The sequence below is a fragment of the Pleurodeles waltl genome, chromosome 12 (assembly GCF_031143425.1).
Source record: "Pleurodeles waltl isolate 20211129_DDA chromosome 12, aPleWal1.hap1.20221129, whole genome shotgun sequence".
Classification (NCBI taxonomy): domain Eukaryota; kingdom Metazoa; phylum Chordata; class Amphibia; order Caudata; family Salamandridae; genus Pleurodeles; species Pleurodeles waltl.
This window is the reverse complement of record NC_090451.1, coordinates 90,310,636-90,328,485: the sequence shown is the minus strand read 5'-3', so window position 1 is coordinate 90,328,485 and position 17,850 is coordinate 90,310,636. Positions and strand designations below refer to the sequence as shown.

At 42.5% G+C, this 17,850-nt stretch overlaps 1 protein-coding gene across 2 annotated transcripts in view; it reads left to right on the top strand.

The window, feature by feature from the left end:
- SPPL2B (signal peptide peptidase like 2B) overlaps nucleotides 1-17,850 on the top strand; it is a 149,008-nt gene that overhangs the window by 31,007 nt on the left and 100,151 nt on the right. For both annotated transcript variants that reach the window (XM_069216302.1, XM_069216301.1), the window contains exons 2-3: nucleotides 8,824-8,943; nucleotides 13,047-13,229. In XM_069216302.1, the coding sequence (XP_069072403.1) occupies nucleotides 8,824-8,943; nucleotides 13,047-13,229 (303 nt within the window). The remainder of the gene's footprint in view (nucleotides 1-8,823; nucleotides 8,944-13,046; nucleotides 13,230-17,850) is intronic.

Here is a 17,850-nt window from a genome sequence, read left to right as displayed (position 1 = left end):
ATTGTTCTTCTAACTGTGTGATGAGAGTTATAGGTTGCCATCTATAGAGGAACAGAATATGTAATATCCTGCTGGTAGTAACAGTTGATGGATGACTGATCAGTCACTAAATTGGCTAGAAGGACTGAGTTCCTTGGAGACAAGATGAACTTTCACTCTTCAGTACACCAGATTACCAAAGTTGTGACATGTTGCAGCAATGCCTTCATGGTTCGGCTGTTAGATAACAGGTGGAAGTTATGCCCGGAAGTAAGTTGCTTATGGTATGGTGTCATTGCTTGGGTAGGGGAGCAGTGAAGTCTAATTGGATCCTCCTCGTCCCTGCTCAAAACAGTGGTTGTACCTGGGCTCATTAAGCTTAAAGTTCAAAGCTGAGGGGAATTTCGGTGTATGTCATAGGAAAGGTGGAAGAGCTGTTGGAAAGCACCCATTCCTATTTACCACAGGTAGGACTGGTTATAATTTTAGAGTAAGGAGGAAGTCTGAGCCAACTGGAGCTTAGTTTGATTGAATAGATATTGTACAGGAATGCACAAGGAAATACTTAAAAGCATGTTTTAGAATTGGAGTGTGTATATATCTCAGTAGTACATCCTCAAAGTAAGGAAATGCCAGGACACCTTCACGATGCTGAAAATCATTTACTAAGGAAAAAGGGTTTCTACTCCAACGTGTTTCGGCCGTAGCCTTGTTCACGGATGGAGTGGGAACGATAACCACACATATAAATAATATTAGACATAGACAAAGGATACACATGATACAATCCACACCTAATTTCCCGGCAATGGTGGCCATTTTGAACTACCCATGCGGTGTGCATTTTTACAATATAATCCTAGCTGGGGCCCGCATTTCTTTACTCAACCTTAGTGAATTATCCTTAATTGTTTTAAAAATGATGCACAATAAACAATTCCATTTCTTAATATACCATAATAAATGATTTCCTAATTGGATCAAATAATGGGTACAAATATTCAATAAATATAATGTACACAAATTAAGCCCATGTGGGCATATATATGTGTATATAAGTCTAAGCCCTTATAAATCATACACACAGATGTTAATTCCAAATACTCGGGTATATGTCCGAACATTTTGTATAATTATATACTCGTACTTTATATATCAACGTATGATTGCCATGAGGTGTAGTCAGGTTGCTCGGTGTGTTGTGAGCTATATTGAATGTAAAAAAGTAGCGTTTAAGTAAATGGGCCGATCATGTGGCCAATTTGACAAGTATATGGTTATGTGGATTACTCATTGCATAACACCTGCTGTTGGATGAGTTTGGACACAAATATGGTTGCCATTTTATTCAGAGTTTTCCCACTCAATTATATAACATACACAGTGCAACTAGGTAACATGAGCATTATGCAATTTAGTGCTGACCATATTTATTGACATTAAAAGTCTGAGCCTTTACTGCGGGGATTCTGGCCTTTTATTTAATAGCTACACAGCGAATAAATGCATTGCACATTGTTCTACTTGCCAGCTTGGCGCTAACCTAGCTGCAATGTTTTATGTTTATCTTTAATAGTTCTTTCTAAATAAAGAGTCTGTTTAGTGAAAACTGAACTAGGCAAAAGCTCACGTTTAAAAAAAAAAAAAAAAAAAAAAAAAAAAAAAAACATGTCGTTTGAACAGTAGGAACATTTTCAAATAAAGTGAGCAGGCTTCGATGGGTTTGCATGTGGTTACAGGTCCATTTGATATTTTAGACTCCCAAGTAATAATTCATTTACAAACTTAATTTCCCCACGTTTTAACTGAAGTGATTCTTGGAATTGTGGTACATACTCTTCACATAATCCAGGAAATTGGCAGTGTGTATTCGAAGAAGTCCCTGACTTCAATCTCATTTAGTGCATTAGCAGAACGTTTAAGTACATAACACCATTACTGTGCCATGCCAAAAGTTGACCCCGAAGCATCATATTCATAGACAAATAAAGTACACTTTCTTTTCCCAGAACAGTGGTCCCACTTAAGCAACTTAGATGGTGAGTGTGTCCGCCAGGCCATCCACTTTAGCCACAATGGGGTCTTTGTGGTCCACTTTACAGAGCTGCTATTCAGAGAAACTAGATGTAATTTTGAGAGAACTTGCAGAGGGAGGCTTCTATATGTATTGGAACACAACTTAACATTTAAACTGGTGCTAAAAATACACAACACATTTGTATGCAGGCCAGTTGTGATGAACATTTTTTGGTGGTTTTCAGTTAACGTCGTCAGTGTGTATCTGGGTTTCTTCCCTAAATATTATATTTTCATATACTTAAAAGCATAAACTCTCTCTTCACCCACTAAATTTTCAAGAGCCATCATATTTGAAAAAGAGTCCATCATATAGCTGAGTAGCGGGCACATGACGGTGCTGGTCACCAGTTTGAATCATAGCAGGGTTGTCTATGTGCGATAGAATGCTGATAATACTGTTGAGTTTGCAGATAATAGTCAGTGTTCAAACAACGGAAATGGTTCTTGCCTTTTATGCAGTATCCATTTTAATTTTATCTGTTATATCTCCTAGTAATAATTTAAAACATGGTGGAAATCATTCACAGCAACGTTTGAAGCAGTTCCTGATGCCACAAACGCATCTTACTAAAAAATGGAAAAACACAGGGAATCACTAGAAGCATGACTGTTCAGCAGTCAACAAGTATGTGTGAGTAATCACTTCAGCCTTCATTAACATCATCTGTGTTGTGTCATTAGCGATTCTTTTTCTGATGTCTGCCCATGATGTGAGCAGCGCATTGGTGGATTTATGGTTACCAAACTGACCAATTAACCCCTACAAATCAACATTTATGGTTAAATATCCACAAACTGCCACTGCTGAGTATTGGGAGCAAGTTCCTTACATAGTTTAGAGAGGCTCTTGTTAATCACAGTTTATGGTGGTATGGAAACAGAGGGGAGATAGGAAAGAATGGACATGGTGGTTGTCCTTGTAGTAATATATCCTGGTTTGGAAAAGATTGCTTTGGGGTTATGTCTTGGTGTGTTGATAGGACCAGATACTTGTTTGAAGTTCAAGGCTTTTGGCTTGAGTCTTCATTGTCAAACAAAATGTTGAAGTCAGAGAGGATGCAGAGGTTGTTTTCTTGACAGTGGGATCAGGGATGGTGTGAAGGAAGGTTTCAAAGACTGGATTGTTGTATGGTGGCATTTTGAATATTTGAAATGAGGATGACTAGAATTGTAATGGAGAGTAGCTAAAGGTTTGAATTCTGAAGCTGAATATTTTAGAAAAATGATCCGGGGATAAAGAGTTTCTGAAGACAGTTGCTTTTCCTCCTTAACTTTCCTTTCACATTCATTATTTGGTGACAAGATGGGATGGCCTATAGAAGGCAAATTTAAATGATGAAATGAGGTTCTAGGGTGGAGTCTGTAGATAAGTTTACAGGTAATTGATGAATAGTGGTAGGAAAGAACTGGAGAGTGCAGAGAAAGAAGTGGCAGGGAACACTATACTACATCATTGGGCCTAAGCAGGTGGAGCTGCCATTTGACAGACATATATGGAAGGGAGAGAGGACAGATAAACAGGTGTCAAACAGTAAAGTTAGCAGGAAGATTGAGCTGTGAAGTAGAAATAAAGAGGGAGGGAAGATGTAAGGATGAAGAAAGGGCAGGCCAGCAGACTTAAATATGTCAGGGATGGAAGGGACGGTGTGTTTAGGAATGGCATCTTAATCTTCTATGTCCTGGTTCATTGGATTGAATTTGGGTGATGGGACAGTGGATCTGATAGGGCAGTAATAGGCTGGAGAGGTTTAAATATGATGGAAGAGATGTGGGTCAGGTATTCAAGTGGCGAGTGAGCTTGTGAATAGTTGGTTATACAGTTAAAAACTTGGAAAAGAATAACTCTTTTTTCTTTTTTTAACTTTACAATAGCAAATTTGGATAGCAATCTTACTAGCCATATTTTCTTTCTTTCTCTCTCTCTCTCTCTCTCTCTCTCTCTCTCTCTCTCTCTCTCTCTCTCAGAAAACAAGTGATTGTTCTCATTCATGTAATTAATGCATGCTCTTTTAGTGTGAAAAGAGATGTTTATGAGTGATTGATGAGCCTCCTGGCTTTTGGTAGTGCTTACTTAAGGTATTTTAATGAATATATCTTTTGCAATAGAACCAAGGTTTAATTACAGTCTCTTACCCGCTTCATCCAGCAGTGCCCTTTTACGGAAATTATGTATTAAGTTAACTCCTTTTAATCTCTGCTCCTCCTGTATGTGTTTCAGGCACCAGCCTAAATGCCTTGCATGTCTACCCACTTGTGGTATTTTACTCATGGGTTCTGAATATAATGACGTTTTGACCACCTTCCTTCCCCAATCAAGTCAACGCAGTATGAACGATGCCTTGCGGTGTCTTTTCCGAAACTCACAAGCAACTGCAACACCCTATAAATAGTGGGTATCAAAGAAGAGAAGGGATCTGTAATAATGGCAATTGACAACACATATACATATACAAAATTCCAGAACTGCACTATTCACTGGTTCTGATAGGCCCGCACAATAGCCTCCCGGGGCATGTTTGAGTATGTATTATAGTAGAAATACTAATTTGATAGTTTTAATACAGATATGTAAATCAATAGAAAGACAGTATTGCAGTTACAAATATTTGTATCATAGAGGCAGTCTCTTGTCTGGTGGGAACATACACATAGGACCACCAGTTAATCAACGTAGCACTTGTCAGCTCTAGGGATGAGTGCATGGATGGAAGTGAGAAGGAGGTGGAAGATGGCAATAGGGGTAGGGAGGGAAGAGAGGCAGGTGCGTGGTGGGTGGACAAAAATGCTCTACTACACCAATAGTACGTGCCTATTTCATTTAGGACCAAGCCAATCGCTTTTACAAACATGTTAAATGGGTCAGGTATCTCCTTGTGGTTTTAAGCATGTTAATAGGCAGACCTACCTAATAGACATACAGGAGCTACATGTGAAACCCAGCTCGGGTTTCACATTCTTATATGTGGAATTCAGTCTACGGGGTCCAACTTGAGCCCTGTAAACAGAGGTAGCTGCCCATTACAGAGTGGCAGATGCTGTAGGTTACCGTAGTCCAATTTCACCCCCATTTTAGGTTTCGTCTCCACAGTGATTATGCTGTGCTTGCAAAGTCTTTTGAGATTTTTAAAAAAATCTTAACAGGGGCTTACAGCCCGCCCACCGGCCACACATTACTTACCATTGGTAGGCACTCTTCAGACTGCATCAGGCTGCACTTCCTTTTGTTCCACGGCTTCAGCTGCTGTTCTGTGGCTCTTGGACCAAGTACCCTTTCTGGTTGACTGTCAGTGGCTACCGGGCAGTATTCTGCCACTGGCCGCACAGTTCCTGAAGTACTTTTTTTCATATAGTCACCGCACTCCATACCAGTTGATGTGTTCCATTATTCCACTGCACATTGTGTTTGTGCTGTCTTTCACCTCTCTCTTCCATTTTACACACTCCTTTGTCTTTTTTTTTTACCACTCCCTCCCGCTGGTCTTTGTTTAATTTCTTTCTTCATTGATACAGTTTTACATTGTGCAAGACCCTAAGGTATTAAGGCGCTTTGCACAGGCACCAGTTACATTACGATAGATTTAGGGATTTGCGGAGAATCATTGGATGTTTAGCCTCTGCCATGACTCGAACCCAGTTCCCCAGGTTTATGGTAGGAGGCTCTAGCCCTTACCCAAACCTGCTGGCTCTGCCTTGCTCGTTTTCTTCACCTAAAGGGTTATCATCCAATTCCTCCTTAACGGCGAGTGGTTGGGTCCCCTCCATTCATTTTGGGGGAAAAGATTTCTGTCACCCTACAAGAAGCAGCACGTTGTCCACCTTGCCCTTCTGTCCCGTTAAGGTCGTCCCTAGGTTTTCATAGGTCACATGGCCACCATGTTGCTGGTACTCTTCCCAGCCCTGCCTCGACAGAAACCATCTCGTATAAGGCTGCCACCGCGGTATAACAGCATAAACCGGATTCTTTATGTGTGCTCAGATGTGTAACTTGATAAATGTCTCTAAGCAGACCGAAAAAATGTCGGAAATTAAAACACAACAGACAGCCCACTAACCCGAACAGCCATTAAAAGGCTTTAAAATCAGAGACTCAACACAGCTCAAGATTTGCCTCGCTGCTTCACAGCCTAATAGTGTCTCTTATCACCAACAGACCGTCACAGAACAAATGGACACCTGAAAACACATATGCTCTAGTCGGCTGTCCAAGTTATCTTGTGCAGTCGTTTTAAACCCAATATTCCTCGTGAATTGCAAGCTTTTTATTCTCTCCCTGCGTAATGGATTGTCAACCAGTGACAAACATAAAAGAAGCGTGCCGTGCCTTTATAAGAGCATGCCCGCCCACGTTACTGAAGTCAATGGTGCCGATTTCATCGATCACTCTAATGTTCGGAGCGGATCAACATTATACAGAAAGAGAAACCGTTAAGTAAAAATACTGGGGCATTCTGGTGGCACGGTAGTAAACCTGCAGAACGGAAAAGTGAGCATGAGAAAGACACCTTTTTCAGTAACTATTCACTAATTTGAAATGAGGAGCAAGTTAAATGTTGCACCCATTCTGCAGGTGGACTGTGGTACGAAGTAATGTTGCTCTCACGCTCTCCCCTCGAGATAAGCATAGAAGATGGCTGACACTCCTTTGGAACGCACAGTTAAAATGCATTCCCATTGTGCGTTCCAAACCGGCGCCAGCCATATTGTTAGTTTTAGAGAGATAGTCATGTGCCCAGCTTCAGAAGAAGCCCCCACAGCGGCCAGGGAGGGTAGAGCTGCAGTTACGGCCATTGCAAGCAGCTTTATTGTCCCCCCCTTCCTCCACTGTGCGCCAGCTGTTTTGTTTTGTTTGCTTTGTAATTGTGTGCCTACAGAAGCCTCACAACCTTTATTCTGAATTCAAACGGGGTTCCTTACACTGCACCCAGACTCCCTTGGCCCTCACTGCCCTGGTATCTCTGCCATTCACTTTAACACCTTCCTGGTCAGTGTCCTACTTTCAAGGCATCTGTGGATTAACTGAAACTCCCTGCTGACTAACCACTTCAGTGCAACCGGGCTCATCACTCTCTCCTCCTTATACACAGCAAACCCTTGGTCACTCTGTCCCTTCTGTTCACTCCAGGAGGATGTGGTATAACTGTCAAAACTGCTGACTTTGGAGCTGGGGAACCAGGTTTGAATTTCAGCTCAACATCCTGTGATTCTGGGCACATCACTTAATCTCCCCATGCCTACGAAAAATTAATGAATATGTCCTTATGTAATTTAACTGGTGCTCAGGTAAACTGCTTCAATACCTTCATGTCGAATTTGCACTATTAAAAGGCCCCGAAGCCAGAGTGAGTGTGTTATAGTCTTGAGACAATTACTTTTGTGAATTTTTATCTATGACTATCTGTTAATTATTTAATTAATTGCCAAGAATCACAAATGTATCAGGAGGGAAAGTAGGATTTTAGAAACCTGTTCTATTACTGCCATCAAATAAATTTCCCAGCACGTGGATAGCAGTACATCGTTCACATTCTGCCTTCCTCCCTGCTCAGTGCAATCTCAGCAGGGGGGGGGCAACACTGCTTGGGGGAATTTACACTAATAATCGCTGGGCCAGTCATGTTAATAGGCACTGATAGGGCACCCCTTTCTATCCAACTAATGTCCACAAAGGCAAACAAGCGCAGCTTTCAGGTGAAAATGGGGGTCCGTGCTGCCGAGAGGGCAGATCTCCTACCACCGAGGCTCAAAGCCACGTGCAACATCTATCCAACGGCCAATGGGCGAATGTAAGGCTGGCCCTTCAAAGCCATGTTAAGCCTCTCGGACTGCTTTTGGGCGTGGTGGCGAGTTCAAAAAGCGTTCTAATGACTTTCAGCTTGAAAAGTTTGGATTTAAATAAAGAATACAATTGAAAACACTTAATTTTAATCTAGCCTTTCACGAAGCTTTAAAGACACGGCTGTTCCAGCACCCCTGCTGCAGTGCTCAGAGCAGTAACAGGCATTGGCAAAGCCAATATGTTTCGTCTATTGTCTGTGTCATGGCACTCTTATTGATTTTTACCTTTAAGTTATACTGCACAACAGTTTAACTGCTCTGTAATATGTAAAAAAAAAAAAAGTTGACAAATGTAGGCGAAAACAATTGGCTTTCCCAATGCTTGTTTGTTTGAGTTACCATCTGTTACTGAACGGTCAGTTTATGTACTGCTTGAAAAGCTAAGTCCTTGTAAGTAGGAGAGACAGAAAGACCTAGGATTTAACTATACGTTAAGCTCTCAAGATCATCTATTCTTGCCTGAGTACTGCAGATCTTACCCAGACTCTGCCTTTGTCCTGGAGTACCTCAAAAGTTTTCAGAATCTGTTATGTTTATCCCATTGATATGGCACTGTTGAATCAGTTCACATCAGTCATGTAAACGATTAGTTCTGTAGTACCAGGTTGTCCTTACCCGTAATAGCTTAGCTTTCATTGTTTGTGTTGTCAAAGAAACAGTCTTGTGTAGGCCCGTTTTGTTAACCTTCAAAAAATGAGTGGTCACCAGTAAGACTAGTTCAGATTTCACTGCTTTTCCCCTCTGCACACCACACGCAAAACGTCCTCCTTTTATGGTTAACTTTAATGAGAAATTTAGAGGCACACCAAATCTGGATGTGACACTAGAATTCATAGTGACTGTTTTATAAAATCATCCTATGACATACCTCTTCCCATATTTATACAGTATAACTATCCAATCCTTTGTGTTTTTTTTTTTTTTCCCTAGGTGTCTTGTGAATATGGTATGCTCCATGTCATCTCTGAGAAGGGGAACAGCAATGGAAAGGATTACTGCATCCTCTTCAACTCGCAGTGGGCGCGCTTGCCTCATGACCTTGCCAAAGCAGTAAGTATGCAAACAGAGGTGAACTTGGTTTTATGTACATGGTTTATATCCGTGATACCGCAGGCAGGCCCAGTCTTAAAGGGCTGGCTGAATAAAGGGCGTGTCCTCGAGAGGCTGGGACAAATGAGCAAGCTGAAGAAGTTATGAAGACAGATGCATAGCTAAGCCCATGTTCCCAGATGAAGACAATCTACTGCAACAAAAGCGAGGGAAATGTTTGGGGGGGGGGGGAGTGTCATCATTGGGTTATCTAGTGTACTTTAGTCGTGACGCCCCAAATCTCCTCACTCTGCTTACCAAACTGTAGGTCCACAGCTCAACACATAAATGTTTATTTTCACAGGATGAGGCATTTAGTGATGCTTGCCCAGGTGCCTATAGCATTACAGTACTTGTCCATCCAGCTTTTATTTAGCCATTTCACGTTTTGGGGGTGATGTTCGATCTTGTTATCATCCTGTTACTTCACTGCATTTCTGAGCTGTGAGTGCAAGACCGCTAGTGCGGGTCCCACCCCTTGTTCTTCATATTGAAGATGTTGACACTGTTGGCTTCTGTCTTGTTCTGTTGACTTCGGGTTGTTTGGCCACTCCTTGACTGAATAAGGTAATATGAGTTGATCTTATTTGGTACAATATGCACTGCACTGTCCAGGCATTCTTTAAATGTCTGGGCACAAGAATCTTCCATTAAAGCACTACTATTGAAACAATGTGATTTGATGGCTTTTCCCTGCCACTGATAAACTATAAACATATGTTGGCAACAATAATAGTTCTCGCATATGGCAGCTATTGCCTTTGTCGATGTTTAGGCATGTTGCGCAGAAGCATGCCTGTAAGTTTTAAAAAAAAGAAATAAGCTATGAAGCAGCCAGCCCTGTCTTTTTATTGCTGGCTGGAGTGTAGGGCAGGAAGTATCCACACCTTCAATGTTGCAGACCACTCCTTATGCCTACTATCAGGAGCTTTTTTTTTTTTTTTTTTTAAGTGCTATGACGCAGCCAGCCTTAACATGGTGGGTAGCACTATGTTTTCTTATTCTCTTCATTATTTTAATTTATCTCGTATATGTTGAGTCTGCGTGTGTGTGTTTTATTGTGAGTCTGCAAGTGGTTGAAAATAGGAATGAGTCAATGGGTGGATGAATGGATGCAGAGACAGTGCATTTATGGTCACTTTTAAGTGCCTCAACCGATGAATGAAGAAGCACTTTCATTTATAAGCCATACGTATTGGCATTGCTAATGCTTGTTATAACTTTGTGTGTGCACCTACCTGTGTTTATTGCTTTTCTCTTCTGGGCACTTCGATGCTGGGGTATGATTCTTTTGCATCCATTTGGTAGACAGGATGTGGTTCAATCCGACTCCTGCCCAGAATGTCAAGGGTCTGCCAAAATGGCACTTTCAACACTTTGTGGGGATTTGGGAGTTTACCTGCTTTTTTGATTTGTCATTTCAAAGATATCAAATAATCTGCATGCTCTCCTATACGGCTCCGAACTAGTGACATATACTCCTAGATGCGTGATATGTTGGATATCTTCAGTAGCCAGCCACATGTTGATCATGGTGGTTTGAAAATTGGCTAGAAGAGTGGTATTACATTTTGAGGCATCCTGGTTAGCTGTGATCCTTGTGACCTTTTCTAAAAAGAAAGAATATACTTTATTTGCTGACTCATAGTGGTTTTTGAACGTTCAGAATAATCCAAATGGACCTGGAAATTGGGTATCCTGAAAAGTGAAGTTCTGCCCAATTAAATCATGAAAGTGAAGCCTCCTTGGATTAAGGGCACTGCAGATTAGTTTCTTTAACCTGAAAACTTTGATCAGTAAGGTCCTACTGGAATGACAACCCTGAAAATTCAGGTCTTGCTGACTGAAAAGTGAAGTATTTGCAGAACTGAAGCCACTTAAGTGAGGTTGTTCTAAATATGCTAGAATGAGGGTATTGAACAGAAAAGCGAGGTCCTTGTTGATAACAGGTGCGTAATTGTGCTATTTGGCATTAGATTATGTACCCTGAAAGCGAGGGCAAGGCTTTTCTGTATTTTTGCTCCAGTTGTACCTCATCACAAGTGCCCTATATTGCCTGCCTTCAGTACATTTGTTTCATCTAAGGGCTTAATTTCGAATGAAAAATATACCCACAGTTTTTTTTGTATTTGGAGTATTAATAATACTTATCAAGCTGGACCAGATTGTAATGCATTCATGTACTGCAATAATGCACAAACGTGGGGAAAAGGACAAATGTACACCAAATTCCTATTAATATTTAGTTTGGCAGGGGTGGCTCCATCGCAATGACTAAGAAGGGTTGCCCCACCGGCTAAGAGCCAGCAGCTGAAAAATAAAACCATATTTTACGATTGTTTTATTTTGCAGATGCTGGCTGAGCTAGCGTGTTCAAGGAGGGGCGGGCCGAGCCACGTGAGAGGGTGGGGAGTAGAGTGCACTAAGTGCGCATGTCAGTTTGGCCTGACAAACTGACATGTACACTTAGGTTTCTCCAGCCCGGCTGTGTTGCACAGCTGGGTTGGAGAAACTGCCCGGACTCCAATGCACTGTTTGAGCTGCAGACCAAGCCTCTGAGACCAATCCTGACACTGCTCTCATGCTAGGTATAGCATAAGAGCAGCACCAGAATTGCATGGGCACCTGTGCTGGTGTCCCAGGGACTGCTGGGACGTCAGCACCATCCGTAGGGATGAGGAGCGAGGCGGCTGGCGGCAGCCCAAAGGTACTTTTTTTCTTTCTTTTTTTTCTGTTTTTTTTTCTTTATTTTTTTTATTATTGTTGTCGTCTCTCACCCACCTCTGCTTATGGCTCCCCTTGAGATTTGCAGCAGCCGTCGCTGTTTACATGCTGGGACAGCACAAGTTATCCATGAACTGCTTTGTTCTCTGTTCAAAAACCTTAATTTAGAGCATTTACGCCATGACTCACAGTTGATCAAGAACCATTCAAAAGTTTGGAGTGTTCAAAATGTGGTCTTCTGTTAGTCACTGTTCTAATGTTCATTTTGATTAACTCGTTCTGAGTTGTCAATTCAGGCATTACCGCTGGTTTCCCCCAATGCTCGTGTGGGCATGTTCTGCTTTGGCACATCACAGGAATGGTGCTACCTGTGAGGGCATGCTGTAAATATTTACAAGGTAATTTTAATGTCTCAGGAGCAATGGAGCTGACAGTGTTACTAGCTTCACACAGATTTCTGCTTCATTCCATTTCACCTGCTTCATCCAGTGATCACATCAAGACCTAGCTCGCCAAGCAAAACTATTATACAGTGTTTACAATGTAAAAGAAAATCAGCATGAGTGAAGTATGTTTTAAAATTACGAGGTAGAAACAGTTTGTTAGATTAGCAAAATTAAACCCTAAATATTTCAGTAATTCACGGTGGTGGTATTTGAGGAAATGTACTGAATATATATATATATATATATATATATATATATATATATATATATATATATATATATATACATACATTCAATTATCTTGTCTCCCATGCCACAGCCACCTTGCTGGACTGATATGGACTTGAAGGATGTCAGTGTTGTGTTGTGGCAGCACGTCTGTAGGAACCCGTAGTGGTAGGGATGCCACCTTCCTCCACATTGTTGCTGACACTATTGTCCTTTTGTGAGCTTTTTGTAGTCAAAACTGATTATCAGGTGCTAGTCATTTTCGTTTGATGGATTCCAATCAAGTCTGCAACTCCACAAACACATCAGGCTGTCAAGTGAAAACCTCAAGCTGATACATGGTCTTCTTATGACAGGGAAAGAGATGGCAAGGCTTGAGTAGAGCCACTAGTACTCCTTGACCTTGTTTGTGCTGCCTTTCATCTTTGAATTAATTTTTATTGGTAGCAGTTGCACCCAAAATCCTCATTCCTGCATGGAGTTCTATTGAAGCATCTCAGTCGGTGCTGTGTTCTCCTTGGCAGGACATCTCTACAGTGAACTCAACTACTCATGAGCCACATGGCATCTGTATTCCTGAATGAAAATACAAAGGACGTAGTTAGTTATGTAAATATTGTCATGTGATATTCACATAGTTAATAATGAATGTCTCTTTTCCATCAGTCTCTGTTGCAGCTGCAGGATCAGACTCCTTCAGTCTTGTGCTCGCCCTCCGACGTACCATATGGGGGATTCATCAATAGAATTCCGATGGTCATGCGTGGCAATTGCACCTTCTATCATAAAGTGAGACTTGCACAAACCAATGGTGCACGAGGTCTCATTATTGTCAGCAAAGAGAACTTGGTAAGTTTTTTTTTTTTTTTTTTTTTTTTTTTTTTTTTGTTTTGAATTTTTTTTTGTTCTTCCTATTCCTATATTTCATCAAAATTGTGCAACGAATTTTATTATTTAGGAAAATCCAGATACATTATACAATATGACATGCATAAAATATTTAGATAATTGTTTCAAAATAGTTGTATTTAACTTGATGACAATGCAAGACTCCCAGAAGTGTCTGTGTAGCATGTGAAGAGATTAGAAACAAAACTTCTCTGTTTATGTATATTGGATTCTTGACTTACTTCGAGCAAATGAAATCTCTAATTTTTGCATAAAGAATCCCACTTGACCGGCTCTCTAGTTTCCTCCATCTACATCACATACACATTCCTTAATACATCTGACCACAATGGGACACTTATCTCTGGCCACTCCCACAGTGGTTTCTGATAATCGCATTTTCAAAAATATCCTCAAAACCGGACCTCAGAAGCTGACAAATGAGGTATTCTTTATGGAATTGATTTCTTTTTCTTTTTTCTAATAACTAATTTTTTTTGCTGCACAATAGGTATCTATTTTGTTTGTAATACAAGAATGCACTGAGGAGCGACTTAGCGTTGGATTTTAGTTCTGGCGTTAGCCAGTGCCTTTTGTCTTCAATAATGTTATACGTACAATGCATACTAATTTACATGCACTTCCAGTAAGGCCATTTTCTCCTTCGGTTTGCTGTAGTATCATTAAAAATGTTCCACCCACCATAGCTTATAATATGTGGTACAGGGTCTTCCCATGTAAACCGTTGACTTGCCTGCCTGTGAATGACCGTATCCTCCTCATACACAATGGGGGTATCCACACAATAAGTAGCCCACTTTAGCACCAAGGAGTACTGGTGCAGTGTGTGTTTTTATATAAAAATGTGTGTGTGTACACTCATATATATGAAAATGTATGTATATATAGTTTAATAATTAATTGGTGGCGGTCGCCACTAGGTAGTTGGCTGTGAGGTAATGTTTCTATACAAAAAAGTGTTCTATATATCTTTGGCACCACTTGATGAATAGACACAAAACTTTCCAAAATAATTGCCAGTTCTGTCAGCTGCTGCCTGGAAAGTTTTGGAGTGATCCATCGGAGGGGTTGGGGTGGGGGAGGAGAAAAAAGAGGGGGGGTCCCAAACACGTTTTCCCCATTAATTTTTCCATTGGGATTATGAACAGTGATAGCGCAAAAACTACTGGACAGATGTACATTAAATTTGGCAGAGAGTGCCTTTTTTTGTTGTTTGGTGTAACTCCTTCAGTAGTTTTTGAGAAATTAAGGGGAAAACAACAGAAACCACTTATGCACCAGAGATGAGGGGCAGGGGGTTATCATCAGTGTTGGCCATTTCTGCCCCCATTGGGGGGCAGATCGACCTATTTTTGTAAGGCCCATCTGCCCCCAAGGAGGCAGAAAGCCCACTAGAGACAAGGGAAGATTTGTTTAGAAGAAGAAAAACAAGATGGTGGGGGTATGGCCATACCCCCACCTTAAATAAATGGGGACAGAGTTGTTCTGCTCACCGGTGGGCAGATGGGGCAGTTATCCCCGATCCACTCCCCGAGGGGGGCAGAAAGCCTACTAGATGCCAGGGAATTAAAAAATAAATAAAAAAACTATATATATATATATATATATATATATATATAGTGGGGTTGTGGCTACAAATCAGTATGGGGCATGGTTATGCCCCCACCACAACTGAAGGGGATAACAGTCTTTCAGCTCTCCCCACACACACTAAAATGTCTAATCCCACGGCAAGCAAGAGGACATTTGATTATTTTGGGTTCTGGTTTTACATTTGGGCCATGAGAGCTTGGCTAACTCTCACAATCGTCCCACTTGGGAACGGTGAGGGCTGCACTTTTTGGACTTTGGGACACTGCCATGTAGAAAAATCTACACAGCCTAGACACATCTGAAAACTAAACGTCTGGGTGAGACCAGGGTGGTGTGCTTTACCTGCACCCCGCACCATCTTCTTACTCACAATGGCCTGTAAGCCTTCAACTTTGCTTGAAATCACACATTTTTGGATGGAACCTTCCGGAATCTGCAGGAATCCACAAAATTCCTACCACCCAGCATTGTTGCATCTATACCGATAAAATAGTGCCCCACTTGTCAGCAAGCTACACCTCCCTGGACTCCCTCGGTGTCTTGTTTTCAGAAATGTTTGAGTTTGGTGGGGTTCCCTACATGGCTGCTTAGCCCAGGACCAAAAACACAGGTGACTTCTCTCAGGTTCCAGAACTTTCTGTCACCGAAATGTGAGCAAAAGGTGGATTTTTTTGCCACATTTTGAGGTTTGCAAAGGATTCTGGGTAACAGAACCTGGTGAGAGCCCCACAAGTCACCCCATCTTGGATTCCCCTAGGTATCTAGTTTTCCAAAATGCACAGGTTTAGTAGGTTTCCCTAGGTGCCGGCTGAGCTAAAGGCCAAAATCCACCGCTAGGCACTTTGCAAAAAACAAGTATGTTTTCTTTGGGAAAATGTGGATGGTTTCTGGGTAACTGAACCTTTTGAGAGCCCCAGAAGTCTCCCCATCCTGGATTCCCCTCGGTATCTAGTTGTAGGAAGTTGGCTCTGTATGTGCTATTTCAAAGTAAGGAATAGCATGCACAGAGTCCAAGGGTTCCCCTTAGAGGTAAGATAGTGGCAAAAAGAGATAATACTAATGCTCTATTTTGTGGTAGTGTGGTCGAGCAGTAGGCTTATCCAAGGAGTAGTGTTAAGCATTTGTTGTACATACACATAGACAATAAATGAGGTACACACACTCAGAGACAAATCCAGCCAATAGGTTTTGTTATAGAAAAATATATTTTCTTAGTTTATTTTAAGAACCACAGGTTCAAATTTTACATGTAATATCTCATTTGAAAGGTATTGCAGGTAAGTACTCTAGGAACTTTGAATCATTACTTTAGCATGTATACTTTTTACATAAAACACAATAAGCTGTTTTAAAAGTGGACACAAAGCAATTTTCACAGTTCCTGGGGGAGGTAAAGTTTTGTTAGATTTCACAGGTAAGTAAGTCACTTACAGGTTTCAGTTTTTGGTCCAAGGTAGCCCACCGTTGGGGGTTCAGAGCAACCCCAAAGTTATCACACCAGCAGCTCAGGGCCGGTCAGGTGCAAAGGTCAAAGAGGTGCCCAAAACACATAGGCTATAATGGAGAGAAGGGGGTGCCCCGGTTCCAGTCTGCCAGCAGGTAAGTACCCGCGTCTTCGGAGGGCAGACCAGGGGGGTTTTGTAGGGCACCGGGGTGGGGACACAAGTCAGCACAGAAAGTACACCCTCAGCAGCTCGGGGGCGGCCGGGTGCAGTGTGCAAACACGCGTCTGGTTTCCAATAGGAGACCAAGGGGTCTCTTCAGCGATGCAGGCAAGGGGGGGGCTCCTCGTGGTAGCCACCACCTGGGCAAGGGAGAGGGCCTCCTGGGGGTCACTCCTGCACAGAAGTTCAGTTCCTTTAGGTGCTAGGGGCTGCGGGTGCAGGGTCTTTTCCAGCCGTCGGGAAATGGAGTTCAGACAGTCGCGGTCAGGGGGAGCCTGGGGATTCCCTCTGCAGGCGTCGCTGTGGGGGCTCAGGGTGGACAACTTTGGTTACACAGTCGTAGAGTCGCCGGAGGGTCCTCCCTGAGTTGGTTGTTCTCCACCAGTCGAGTCGGGGTCGCCGGGTGCAGTGTTGCAAGTCTCACGCTTCTTGCGGGGAGTTGCAGGGGTCTTTAAATCTGCTCCTTGTAACAAAGTTGCAGTTCTTTTGGAGCAGTGCCGCTGTCCTCGGGAGTTTCTTGTCTTTTTCGAAGCAGGGCAGTCCTCAGAGGATTCAGAGGTCGCTGGTCCCTTGGAAAGCGTCGCTGGAGCAGGTTTCTTTGGAAGGCAGGAGACAGGCCGGTAAGTCTGGGGCCAAGGCAGTTGGTGTCTTCTGTTCTTCCTCTGCAGGGGTTTTTCAGCTCAGCAGTCCTTCTTCTTGTTAGTTGCAGGAATCTAAATTCTTAGGTTCAGGGGAGCCCTTAAATACTAAATTTAAGGGCGTGTTTAGGTCTGGGGGGTTAATAGCCAATGGCTACTAGCCCTGAGGGTGGGTACACCCTCTTTGTGCCTCCTCCCAAGGGGAGGGGGTCACATCCCTAATCCTATTGGGGGAATCCTCCATCTGCAAGATGGAGGATTTCTAAAAGTTAGTCACTTCAGCTCAGGACACCTTAGGGGCTGTCCTGACTGGTCAGTGACTCCTCCTTGTTGTTTTCTTTGTTTCCTCCAGCCTTGCCGCCAAAAGTGGGGGCCGTGGCCGGAGGGGGCGGGCAACTCCACTAAGCTGGAGTGTCCTGCGGTGCTGTGACAAAGGGGCGAGCCTTTGAGGCTCACCGCCAGGTGTTACAGCTCCTGCCTGGGGGAGGTGTTTGCATCTCCACCCAGTGCAGGCTTTGTTACTGGCCTCAGAGTGACAAAGGCACTCTCCCCATGGGGCCAGCAACATGTCTCTAGTGTGGCAGGCTGCTGGAACCAGTCAGCCTACACAGATAGTCGGTTAAGTTTCAGGGGGCACCTCTAAGGTGCCCTCTGTGGTGTATTTTA